This window comes from Lactuca virosa, chromosome 2 (genome assembly GCF_052849685.1).
Source record: "Lactuca virosa cultivar CGN04683 chromosome 2, Lactuca_virosa_CGN04683_v6, whole genome shotgun sequence".
NCBI lineage: Eukaryota > Viridiplantae > Streptophyta > Magnoliopsida > Asterales > Asteraceae > Lactuca > Lactuca virosa.
In genome coordinates, this window is record NC_136427.1 from 199,150,920 (window position 1) to 199,163,468 (window position 12,549).

Consider the following 12,549-nt stretch of genomic DNA (forward strand, 5'->3'; position numbering starts at 1 on the left):
ACTTGTTGCACTTAGGTAGTTTTCCCGCATATGGCTTCGGTGGTGCTGGAGTGGTAGCAGTAGTGGCAGCATTAGTGGCAGCATGGACAGCAACAATTTGTTGCTTCTTAGCGGGGTCCTGTGCTGGTTGGCTCTTCTTTTCGTTCCAGAACTTCCTTTTGTTGTTTCCCCCTTTTGATTTATCAGTGGTGGTGGTTGTAGTATTATGACCGGCTCGGTGGTCAACAAGTTGTTGTGCCAGCTCCCTGGCACTGTCAAAAGTAGTTGGCCTTGAAGCCAGGACACTACTTTGCACGTGGAGAGACAGTCCCCAAAGGTATCGCTCCACCTTTTTCTCCTCCGGAGTAACCATTGTTGGGCAGAGGAGAGCCAATTCATTGAATCGGGTGGTGTAGGTTTCAAGGTCAGAGCCCGTCATCCTGAGGTTCCAGAGTTCTTGTTCCAGTTTTTGAATTTCACCTCTCGGGCAGTACTCCTTCATCATCAACGTTTTTAGTTCTGCCCAGGTTATGGAGCTAGCCACTTCGAGAGTAAGTGACTTAACCCGGCAGTTCCACCAAGTAAGGGCCCGGCCGGTGAAGGTTAAGGTTGCGAACTTAACTTTGCTCGCTTCGGGGCAGGAGCACACCTGAAAGACTACTTCGGTCTTTTCAAACCATTGCATCAACGTGATGACTCCCCCGCTTCCATTGAAGTTGTCGGGTTTGCCATTTGTGAAGTCCTTGTATGAACACTCTTTTGCACGCCACGTACTGTCTCCGTGGTTAGAGTGTGTAGCTCCCGATCCCGAACCACCAGCTCCGTTGGTCCCTATCTGCGACATTGCGGCTGCTACGGCTGCTGTTACTGCAGCCTGGAACATCGCGGGATCAAAATGTGGAGGCGGCGGCGGAGGAGGTGTTGCTGTGTTGCTGGAAGGTCTTGGTCTTCTTCTTGGCGGCATGGTTCTGTCATAAGTCGTAAACCAATGTACTTTTAGTAAAAGTGTATTTATAGGGAGAGAAATCTTTTATACATAAAGTATATTATTACGTTGTTTTCCGGTATGTTTACGATACATACGATTTTATACTTTTTATTGACCCAATACATTGGGTTATGAGGTAAAATGAAAGTATAAAATATTTTTATTATAGTAACACAAAATACTCCTATAGTATTTGTAAATGTTTAGTTTTGAGTTCTTAAAGCATTTAGTTACTTTATAATATTCATCATACTTTTAATGAGAATTTATAAGTCCTTGTCTTACCCGTTCGGCTAACGACCCTCCACCGATCAAGGAAGCGGTGGGTGAGAGTGGACACCCATTAAGTTGCCATTTTATAGGCAACAACCTTATACCCCCCTTATAGACCGGCTTCGTGAATGAGGCGTACTAGCGGTAAGACGAGTTTGTTAGATTTGTTGTCCATCCTGACCATCCCCCGGTATATGCAAGTCAATTCCCGGACATATATAGTTGATCAGGCTATATCCTTCCCAGACTTGATTTACATATACCAAGGCATACCCATAATGTACAACTCCTCTTCTTTTATTTTATGTTGTTGTAGTTATGACACTATGTGAGCATGTATGCATGTATTTATACTTTTTAATAAAAAGAATCATTTATTTTCTAAAAGTATATTTATTTGAAAAATGCACAAATCAGAGACTATTAGTCCCAATTGTGTTTATAGTTTGTATATCTTATGTGGTTTGATATACTTAATTCACTATAAACTGCGCTCTGATACCAATCTGTCACACCCCCAAACCAAGGATGGCGGAAACGTCCGGGGGTGGAGGACTTCATGTATAGTATCATAACAGCAATTGTAATAGTAATTCAAGCAAACACAACCAACATATATATAAAAAAATTTACATCATTGTATGAATTACATGTTTACGAATCAATCACAATATGTTGATAAAATATGAAATAGTAGACGCCTTAGCGTCCCATCCTCAAAAGCACTTGATTACCTGTTTAATGATTTCCTGAGAATACAAGTTTTTGAAAAAGTGTCAACACAAAGGTTGGTGAGTTCATAAGCTTTTCGTTTGTAAAAGTAGTATTTGTGTTAGAAAAATCCAATATTTTCCTTAATGTGTAAATGTAGTCTTAAAACCCAAAGACCGAAATGTACAAGTAATTTGTCATATTTATAGTAAAACAATGCAAGTTTAAATCGACATAAACTCGTTAAATTTTAATGAAGTCCCCGTAAATTCCGATGTTTGTTAATACTTTATGTGAGTTTATTATAACCATACTATGACCACGATTGCCTAAAACGACGTTCTTCAGGCGTCGGAAATGTTATGACATTTGTCACCCCAGACCTATCGGTCTAACTGTTGCATGCAGTTTAGGTGTGGGTTTGTCAAACCCAATATAGATCTATACACAAGTATCACGCTCTCCCTCAAGGAGACTCTGGTTACAATACAGGACTTAATGGTAATTTGAAGTAAATGTCTCACAAAGTCATTAACGGAATTACGTGTTATGAAAACTTGGTACCGTATGGCCGTACCTTGCTTAATGAAAATATCCTTTGTATAAATGTACCCTTTTTAAATGTATGTGTTATGTAATGTATCATAAACTATACCTATTATGGTTTATCCACCAAGGGTAGTACGTGGTAATGTATGCAAACTATATTCAAAATAGTTTATTTAATGTTTGAATGTATCGATTGTACTTTGATTATAATCACTTGTTATTCTTTATATTTTATATGACCAAATCCATTTGTAAACTAATGTGTGTCTAAATATTAAGATAAAATGTCATATATTGCAGTAACATATAGTCACATAAAGATATACACCTTGCTCAACATGTTACAAGGTGAAATGAAATTAACAGCAACTTTTCGTTAAAAACAGTTTCTGTTACCGTTCTTAGAAAATTTATAGAAAAATCATCACAGCTCTAAATCCAAATCCGCAAATTTTGAGAGTTTGGAATATGAGTCTAGTTTGTTCGTAAATTTTATCATGATTTTTAGTGATCTCTAACAGAGGTGAAAATGTTCATAATCACAGACTGGTCCGGGTTTGCCTCTGAAATGACAGGCAGTTTTGTAAAAATCACCATTAATTGTAGAAAAATCATTTGGAGATGTGCAAGTAGTCATTTTAAAGCTAAGAGTTTGAACTACTTGCACCTGAAACAGTTTTGAAAACTAAAATTTTTAAGTTGACCAAAACAGTCCGTGATTAACGTCCATCTTTTCTGATGCAATCTGTTAGAAAAAGTTTAATTGTGTTCTTGATGATTTTACTTGTATTCCCCCCTTAAAACTTAAGAAAAACATGTAAATGTATGGGTATGAACTCACCTTATGTGGTTTCAGTAGATGAAAGTGAGAGAGAGGAAGTGTTCAACTCAAGAACACTAAGAAGATGTCTTGATGATTCGAAAATCTAACACCGAATAAGATGGAACTTGTGTAAGATATCAATAATTTGAGTAGAATGGAGTTTAATAATTATGTGAATGATGAAGATACTTACTAATTGAAGAAAGAAATCCCTGGAGAAAGCCTTGAAGTTCTTGAAGTTAAGAGAAAAGATGAGAGAATTTTGGAGAGTGTTCTTGGTTGCTAAGTGTAGAATGAAAGAGTTTTTATGGAGAATGAGGAGAGAGGATCAATCCTCCAGCTCTTAGAACGTGGGAAGAGCTGGAGATTGGCTGTAAAGGTCCACTAAGGAGACAAGGAGTAGTGGGAAAGAGTGGATGATCATAGAGTGAGGTGGTGGTGGCTTGCTTTTGTCATAAAATAAGGAAAAGCAAATATTCCCTCAATAATTAGTCCAACCACCAATTCTTTTAATACATTTTTATAAAAACCCTGGAGATTTATATATTTTGGGGCCTTAGTTTATAAAATAAAGTTTTGGGTGAAAATCCCACGTTAAAATAATGAAAAACGGAGTTAAAACGAAGTCGTAGTCGAAAAACCGGAAAAATTATGACACGCAAACATGCATGTCGTCTTCTTTTATGACAGGGGCTTCCTTGATACTCATTGCGTGTCCTCAACACGCGAGTCGTAAGGTTACGACAGACAAATGTGTGTCGTCTTCCTTTATGACAGGGACTTCGGTCCTGAAGCTTCAGTTTTGAGTCCTTAAGCCTATTTTACCCGTTTTTACCCCGTTTCAAGTGGTTTTTGACCCAGTTAAGGGTCGGGATGGCCCGAATGATTACAAAAAATTAAAGGAACTTTTGAGAGAGATTTGGGAGAGATTTGGGAGAGATTTCAATTAGAAAGAGATAGAGTGAAAACGATTTAGAGAGGTTTCGTTTGTGATTAATTTGAGTGTCCGGCTTCACAACGCAAGGTTCGTAAACCCCATTAAACCGTGTTTTAGTGTCGTACACAATCCCGATGATTGTGCAATAGTGTTTTATCGCTTTGGTTCGTTGTTTAGCACTGTTAAGGCTAAGGAAAATCAAACACATGAACTTTCCAAATGAGGATTTCTCATTAAAATAGCGAATTGTATAGTGATTACATAACGTAAACCCTAGCATACAAGGGTTATTGGAGTTGACCGGTTTGACTTGTTGACTTTGAATTGACCGAAATTTGACGGTTGTCACAGGATATGAAAGCTATGAAAATATGCAATGTGTTGGAAGATGGTTTGTAATGTACATGTAAGTTTTGTTTATAAATCATACATTATGATATGCATTTGTTGTGGTAGTTTGATACAAGTTAGTGTAGACAGTTTTGGTGTATGTAAATTGTTTTAAGTATATTTACATGATATTCTGATGGAATGTATCTGTTTGAGTACAAGTGGTAGAATGTATGAAGATTATGATTTACCATGATTGTTTCAATGTTATATGTCATATAGGATACAAAATAGTCATGTGTAAGAATTGTTAGATTTGACTGTACATAATGTTCTGGAAGAATATAAGAGCTTATGTTACAATTGGTGAAGTGTAACAAAATGAGTTGTTGAAAGATGGTTTGTAATGCACATGTATGTTTTGTTTTTCAAGAATATTATGTGTACATTTGCCCTCTCCATTAAAATAGGAAACTGCTAAATGTTATGTTTACAAGATATTCTGACAGAATATATGTGCTATTTTGCAAGTGGTAGAATGTATGAGCATTATGATTTTCCTTGTTTGTTTCAATTTTGTATTTCAGATAAGATGCACATTAATCGTGGTAGAATGTATGAAGGTTATGTTGTTACATGTTAGGATACTCGTTAATGGTAGATAAGAATTGTTACAAAATATGCAAAAGTGTATAACAATGTATGACAATTTTATTAAATACTATGAAATTTGTAAGTAGTAAAATAAATAAAGATGAAACAAAAAAGTTTTAATATAATATAATATTAAAAGAAAAACTACATATAAAGCATACTACTTAGACACGTTTTTTAAGAGGACAATTTCGTTTATCATGGTTAGCCATCTGTTTACATAAAGCACACTTTCGCTTAGGCTTCGAACCAACTTTTTGCAGCATTTCTTTTTTTGATTTTAATCTCTTGCCACGACTGCCAGTTCCCTTATTACGAATATCTGATGGGTTGTCAATATCGGGAGCATCATTAGTTAATTCTACACCTATAATCTGGTTGTAGAATGCTTCTCTTGATGGCATCTCAGGGGCTGGACAATCATCTACAAATTTTTTCTTCAGCTTATTCAACTCTTCAAGGTATGACTTTAACTTCGATGCATCATGGCTTAAAAATGAAACACAACGATCTACGTTTGAAAAAATTTCAATAGCCGTCATGTCAGAGTTAGAGTCTAGTAAAGAATTAGAAAAACGCCTTTTAAGCAATTCTGTTGGAACAACATCCCGACGCCACCGTCTCATAATGTATTCTTCAGGAATCTGTTCAATACTATAGTACTTAAAAACACAAAATATGTGCCTACACAAAATACCGACATGTTCAAAATGCATGCAGGTACATTTGTATGAACCATCTGTTGTTGAGTGTGTAACCTGGAATATGTATGAAAAAATATGAGTTTCAGTAATAAAGTATTGTTATGTGATTAAAAAAAATTATGCCTTGTTAAAGTAATAACGTACGATGTATTGGGTATCCTCTGTAAGACGATCGTAATGGTATTCCTCAAGTTTGTCATCAACAACAGGACTTGATGGTTGCCTTGTTGTTATGTTCTTTTGCTTCTCCAAAACAATAATAGTGTCAACACAATTATTAGAAGTAACACTCATTTGGAAACAAGTGTTATCAGAATCTGATATCTCTTTCTGCACCTGATAAAATTTTTTAGGAGTGTAAACCTTTGAAGCATGTGGTTCAATTGGACTAGATGTGATGAATCTAGGAAGTGTTCTAGCAGTGTTAAAGTCGTTGACAACTTGATTACGCCTTTGCTGTTCCATAACACCCTCAAATGTCATCATAAACATTAAAAGATAAGAACCAGTAAGGGTATTGTTCTGAAACGACCAATTTTGGCCTTCCGACAATGATGTAGTTCTCATAAGACCAGACATCGGTATGTCCTTCAAAAATGCAGGTACCCAACGTCTACGCAACCCATACATCTCTTGCAACCACTTGTTATTTGAAATGTTAAACTCATTTAAACAAGATTTCCATTCCTTTTCAAAATCATGTGGTTCCAGCTTAGAATTCCAAATTATAGAGTGAAAACGCTTTCGAAAGGCTGAGTTTGTGGCTAGTTGCGATGTTATCTGAAAAAATAAATATGTTAGTATAAAATAAATAATTGTGCTGCACAAGGAATTCAGGGTCTGAATGGTGTAAACTATAAATTCTAACAGAATGTCGCTTAAAATTCTTAAAGAATGTATCTTAAATTCTAGCAGAAGCCGGTTATGAACTGTAGTTGTGGCATAGATTTTGTTCTGAAATATTTTATTTCTGATTGAAGAATATGTGCTAACAAGGTAAACATAGTGAGTTTGGGTTGAATATAAAAAAAATATTCACCTTGTTTGGAAGTTTTTTTGTAATATGCCACATACAAAACCTATGTGCTGACATTCGAAATACTTCATTAACAGCCTTGTTTAAAGCTGGATCTTGATCTGTAAGAACAAGCGTAGGTTGTTTTTTGAATGATTTCAAAAATGCTCTAAGCAGCCAGGAGTAAGAACTAGCATCTTCTCTACTCAAAAGTCCAGCACCAAAAGTCACACATTTCTTATGATTATCTATCACAGTGAAAGGTACGAAAACCATATTATATCTGTTTAAAAATATAAAACTTGGTAAGCGTTATTGGAATCAAGAAAAATTATGTGAAAACATTGCAAAATTTAAAAATACTTATTCATGCTGAATGTGGCATCCAGAGAAACAACGTCTCCAAAAGCATTGTAGTTGTACTTTGCAGTTTCGTCAGCCCAAAAAATCGAATTCAATTTTTTCTCAACAACTCTAAAATCGAAAGAAAAACTTGGGATATTTTTTTCCTTTCCAGCATCTTCACTACAAGGAATTTTGCATCTCAGGCACCTATGTAAGAATTGAGATTTCTCGTACTGTTCTTGAAATCAAAAACCAACCCACCTCGAATGTCAGAACCACCTTGAAGTCCGGAATACAATCTATGTGCTCTTGAGGCACCAATATTTTGCTTTGACAAGTTATGAATAAAGATCTCCTGTGAATAATCAAGTTTCCTCTTTGTACGAGACAAAAACATATTGTCCTTACCAAACAACATATGATTATGTTGTTCGACAAATTCAGCAACATTATATTTATTAGTACCATGTACTAGAATAACAACAATTTTCGCTTTGCATTCGCACCTAAATGAGTTTTTCCTTCTCTGAATCTTATTATGTTGAGGGTCCAAAGTATCCACTTTAGCGGTTGTTGGTTTACCTTCCCGATTGCATAGCAAATGTCGTTGTGTGGTAATGCCAGATTCGGTTGTTCTAAATGGTCCAAGCCTGACATCAAAGCCTGCTAAGGATGCATAGTTGTAATACATTGATAATGTTGTTGTGTATGAATCAAAAATTGAATTGATTTTAGGTTTGATGTTGTCTGAAACAACAGGAATCCAATACGATGATCGACCAGGAGAGACATAATCATGTGTAACATGAGATTGTTCTGCATAAAAGAAAAATCAAAAAAGTGTCAAAGAATTAATCTAGTTTATTAAACTTTTTTTTTTCATATACTAACCTTTCTGAAATTCAATGTTATCATCGTCTATAGTATAATCTGCCTCATTATCATTGAACTCGAATTCGTTTTCTGCATTTTTTAATAAGAGTATGTGTAATGGATACGTAAATATATATAAAAACAAAAAAATACATAAAATACATCACCTGGGTTATGATTACTAGATTCACCGAAATGATATTCGAAATTGTCATACATGTGATCTTGAATGTGTTCTAATGGATCCTCATCTTTGCAAGTGCAAGTTACGCCAAAACACAAAAAACAATAGAAAATTTCAACATTATTATTATACAAATTAACACATATTAAAAACTTATAAAGTAAATTCACCTAAATTTAGATTGCTAATCTCAGATATTTGAAAGTCGACATTATGTAGAGAGTCATGATCCTGTAACCCGAAATCTTCATACTCTTTAGGATATTCATGTTGATCATGAATATGATCGTCACCAGCTGATACTGTATCATCCATAAGATAAGTAACAGCACGATTGAACACCAGTTGATAGGAGAAAGCAAAATAAATTCAATATTACAAACTTTGAGCCAATTCAATATATATTAAAAAAGGAGAAACCGTGTAATTGATATGTAACTAAAAATGCGTGATATCTATATTCATTGTTATCAAATATTTGGTTTTTTAAAATTTTTAGAAAGATTGTAAGGATAATAATCAACACAAAATCGTATTATTCATCATGATATTGTAAATATTTGACATATTCAACTTCCAAATATAATAAATTGCGTATCTATGACTTCAACACATCCTGCGTTTTAAATTAAACTTTTAAAAAATTAATTCTGCAAACTTTAAAAAAAAAATTATTGAATTTACAAATGATTTCTGGTTTGTTATGACATAAACGTGTATACTAAATAATCAATTAATATCACAATCGTGTTATTCTGTGAGAAAATCACAAACAAGATCTACAATAAATTTATATTTCACACATTTGTTCTGTATATTCTCGTACAACTTAACATAGACATACTTATACCACGGTATCATGATACAACAATCTTATTCTGTAAAACTATATGTGATAATAATAACAGCAAATTTATTTTGCTCATGTTTGATCTGTATATTGTAATACAAATTAGCATTCTGGTAGAATTTCATCCCAAGAATTCTAACAGAATCTTTGACTAATCAATATGTAAAAGGAAATTAGAAACACTTATTCTTTAAGAATAATAAGCATTGTGTTTTTGTTTTTTATGTATATTGTAATCAACAGTTACATTCTACTACTTTTGATAAAAAGAATTGTGTTTTTGTTTGTTCTGTACGAATAATAAAAATTATATTTTATATCACACATTCTTACAGAATGTGTACATATAACATTAAGTACAACACAATTTACGAAGAACTGTTATATCCAGAAATATTAGAAAAAAAATACATTTACAACAACATCTCTGTAGTCATATGATAAATAAGAAAATGTATGGAATTTTAGTCAAACTCAAAATGAGAATTATTAATATTAATTGAATGAAAACATAAACTTACAAGGAGAACCCCCTATACTTCATGAATCCATATCATTATTATACTGAAATAAAACTTCATAAATCCGATAAGACTAAATTGAAAACATTATTCAGATCCTAAAATATGTTGACGAAGTAAACATCTACTCTCTGTTGACCCTTGCTTGAGGAAAATTCCTCCTGTCATGACCAACACCAAAACAAATCCCACATCTTCTTATTTTCTTCCGATCTTGATGCACTTGGCATTGATTGACATTCCGATCATTGTTATCAGAAAAGTCCTTCTTATTGTTATCAATATTATCTTTGTTCTGAAAAACACAACAATAAAATTGAAAACATGAATTTCATCACTGGAATGTCGTAAAGAACAAATATGAGATGAATCATATAAATGATTATTCTTAACTATGAATATAAAAAAATTTATATGCACATGATAAACGATACTTCAACAATATAAAAAAAAATTCCATGAACAACATACCTCCATTAACGAAATATCAGAATAAGAAAATTGCTCTGAAGATGATGAACTATGAATCTGCAATGGATTGAAACGTATACGATAGATATATATATGTTATTTTCGTTGATAAAATGCATATTTAATAGCCTGATATTTAGGAATTTGATTGATATCAATCAAAGTTTAATTAACTGGGAAAAAATAAATTATATTGCAAGATTACATTAATACCCTTTAAGAATAATTGGTCCACATTTGTCTATACAATAACACAATACTTAGTTTAAACAAATGAACCTATCTCTCTCTCTCTCTCTCTCTTTCTCTCTCTCTCTCTCTCTCTCTATATATATATATATATATATATATATATATATATATATATATATATAATTTCATATAAATATGTGTGTTACTTAGACCGGTTTAGAATATATTGGTCCGATTTTGTCCGTCTTTGGTTTGAATTGATTTGATTTGGATCGAACTAAATTGCGGTTTTATCGACAAAAGTTAACAAAATTAATGTAACCGGGTTACCCGCTCCCGGAATCTGAACCGTCGGTTCCGGGACTGGTTCCAAACATTTAAGAACTGCCTAGAGCGGTTCTAGTTCTGGTTCTAACTTTCAAGGAACCGCCGGTTCCGGTTCCAGTTCCGGTTCTCGCCAAATGAGGCGGGTACCCGCCTATGCTCATCCCTAGACGAGTATGAGTAGGTGTGAAAGGTAGTAGAGACCTATACTACCGGAAGCACATGACTCACACTTATATCAGAGAAATTCACAAGGTTACCAAGGCACTAGTAATTGATTATGTTTTGTTCATGTTTGTCGTTACCATCGTTTCGGTATTGACTAAAAAGATGATTAGTGGTAATATCATATCGAGTCCGACTAAGATAAGTATGTTACGTTGTTCAGAGAACCAATATCAATGTAGCATCTGACTTAAGTCATACGATTGAAGTGAAATATAATCGAAGCGATCAATAGAAGTATCGCGATCGTTGTTCAAGTAAGAGCTTGTAGATAGAAATGCTACATGATAGAAAGTGATTATATCACATTAGAACATGAAGGAAGGAAACTTCCATTCTGGAATCTTACTCGAAAAGACCTGAGTCTAAGCATTGCATCATACGATGAGAGGTCGTTAGAACATGACCCATCGGTCCGTTACGATAATCGAAGGAAATAACTTATATTAACTCTGTTAAGAAGAAGAAGGAGTCTCAAAAAAGGATTGATTTTGTAACTCGAAGGTTACGATTGAAAGTCCAACGAGAGATAGAGAGCGGGTGCAAGATTGAGCACCGCCTACAGTCAAGAAGTTCAAGAGTTAGATACTCATTCGAAGGAACATAGGAATTACGGTTATTACCTAGGATAAAAAGATAACGTATGGAGTCATTATACGAGAACTGTCTCGTTGATGATTTCGGGACGTAATTATCCTAAGGGGGAGATAATTGTAACGCCCGTAGATTTGAGCTAGTCAATTTAGAGATAATAAGCGTCAAAAATGACTTTTTGATAGTAGATTATTTAGAATAAACAATCTTAACTAATTTATAGTATATGTCACAAGGGTTCCGTACATATAAAGAATGTTGAAATTCGAGTTATAACGAAGAAGTTATGACCCGTCGAAGTTTTGCGACAAAACCGGCACGACGTTGTGTATCGTAAAAAGTGAGTTTGCGATAAAATACTTTTTAGCCTTATCAATCTAAAATAAATTCGTATTATATGTTAAACCGAGAACATACAAAAAAACAACGTCCAAATCTGAATTCGTATGAGGAAGTTATGATTTTTCTAAGATTTCGCATAGTTGTTCACAACCCGAAAATTGAATTTTAGATCGATCGATTTTTAGCCGACACAACCTAAATTAGAATTAAATATATCATTAATAGGAGCTCAACGATATAAAGACAGTTGAAAACGGACGTCGGATGACAAAGTTATGAGTTTTTAATGGACTTTACCTGTCTAAGCCTTTTGAAATATAACTCTAAAAATAAAGTCAGAATTAGCCGACAGAGACTAAACGAAAGTTGTAGATCCCGTCGATACCTACGTGTGGATATAAAGAACGTAAAAAACAAAGCTCGTATGCGAAAGTTACGGATTTTAGAAGATAATTAGTTTTTGGAGTGATCAGCGAGTGACACATGGCACAATCCTGGCAACTGCTTCTTACCCACGCCTTGCCACTAGATGGTGACACTTGGAACACCAACACGTCGTGTAGGGCTCATAAACACGAAGTGATGAGCCATTTCCAGCCTATAAATAGAGGCGCAAATCATCCCATTTCTTCACACATTTTCACTTCTCTTCTCCTAAACACTCA

General features: G+C 34.2%; 1 protein-coding gene and 1 long non-coding RNA gene across 2 annotated transcripts; both read right to left on the minus strand.

Moving 5' to 3' along the window:
* Positions 1–324: 324 nt before the first annotated feature.
* On the minus strand, positions 325–3,838 carry LOC145156719 (uncharacterized). Its single transcript, XR_013736881.1, has 3 exons — positions 3,517–3,838; positions 3,342–3,426; positions 325–947 (listed from the first exon to the last, which is right to left on the minus strand). It is a non-coding gene; the product is annotated as an uncharacterized LOC145156719 (long non-coding RNA).
* Positions 3,839–5,408: 1,570 nt separating this feature from the next.
* On the minus strand, positions 5,409–7,239 carry LOC145158128 (protein FAR1-RELATED SEQUENCE 5-like). The gene is made up of 3 exons (XM_079077064.1): positions 6,988–7,239; positions 6,093–6,728; positions 5,409–6,002 (listed from the first exon to the last, which is right to left on the minus strand). Exons 1-3 carry the CDS (start codon positions 7,237–7,239, stop codon positions 5,409–5,411), a joined length of 1,482 nt encoding a protein of 493 aa, XP_078933190.1.
* Between the last annotated feature and the right edge of the window lie 5,310 nt (positions 7,240–12,549).

Coding starts and splice junctions, on each gene's coding strand:
- LOC145158128 (XM_079077064.1), bottom strand. CDS start 7,239: ATGGTTTTCGTACCTTTCACTGTGATAGATAATCATAAGAAATGTGTG. Junction 6,729..6,987: donor CAAAAAAACTTCCAAACAAG/GTGAATATTTTT, acceptor TTATTTTTTCAG/ATAACATCGCAACTAGCCAC. Junction 6,003..6,092: donor CAGAGGATACCCAATACATC/GTACGTTATTAC, acceptor TACATATTCCAG/GTTACACACTCAACAACAGA.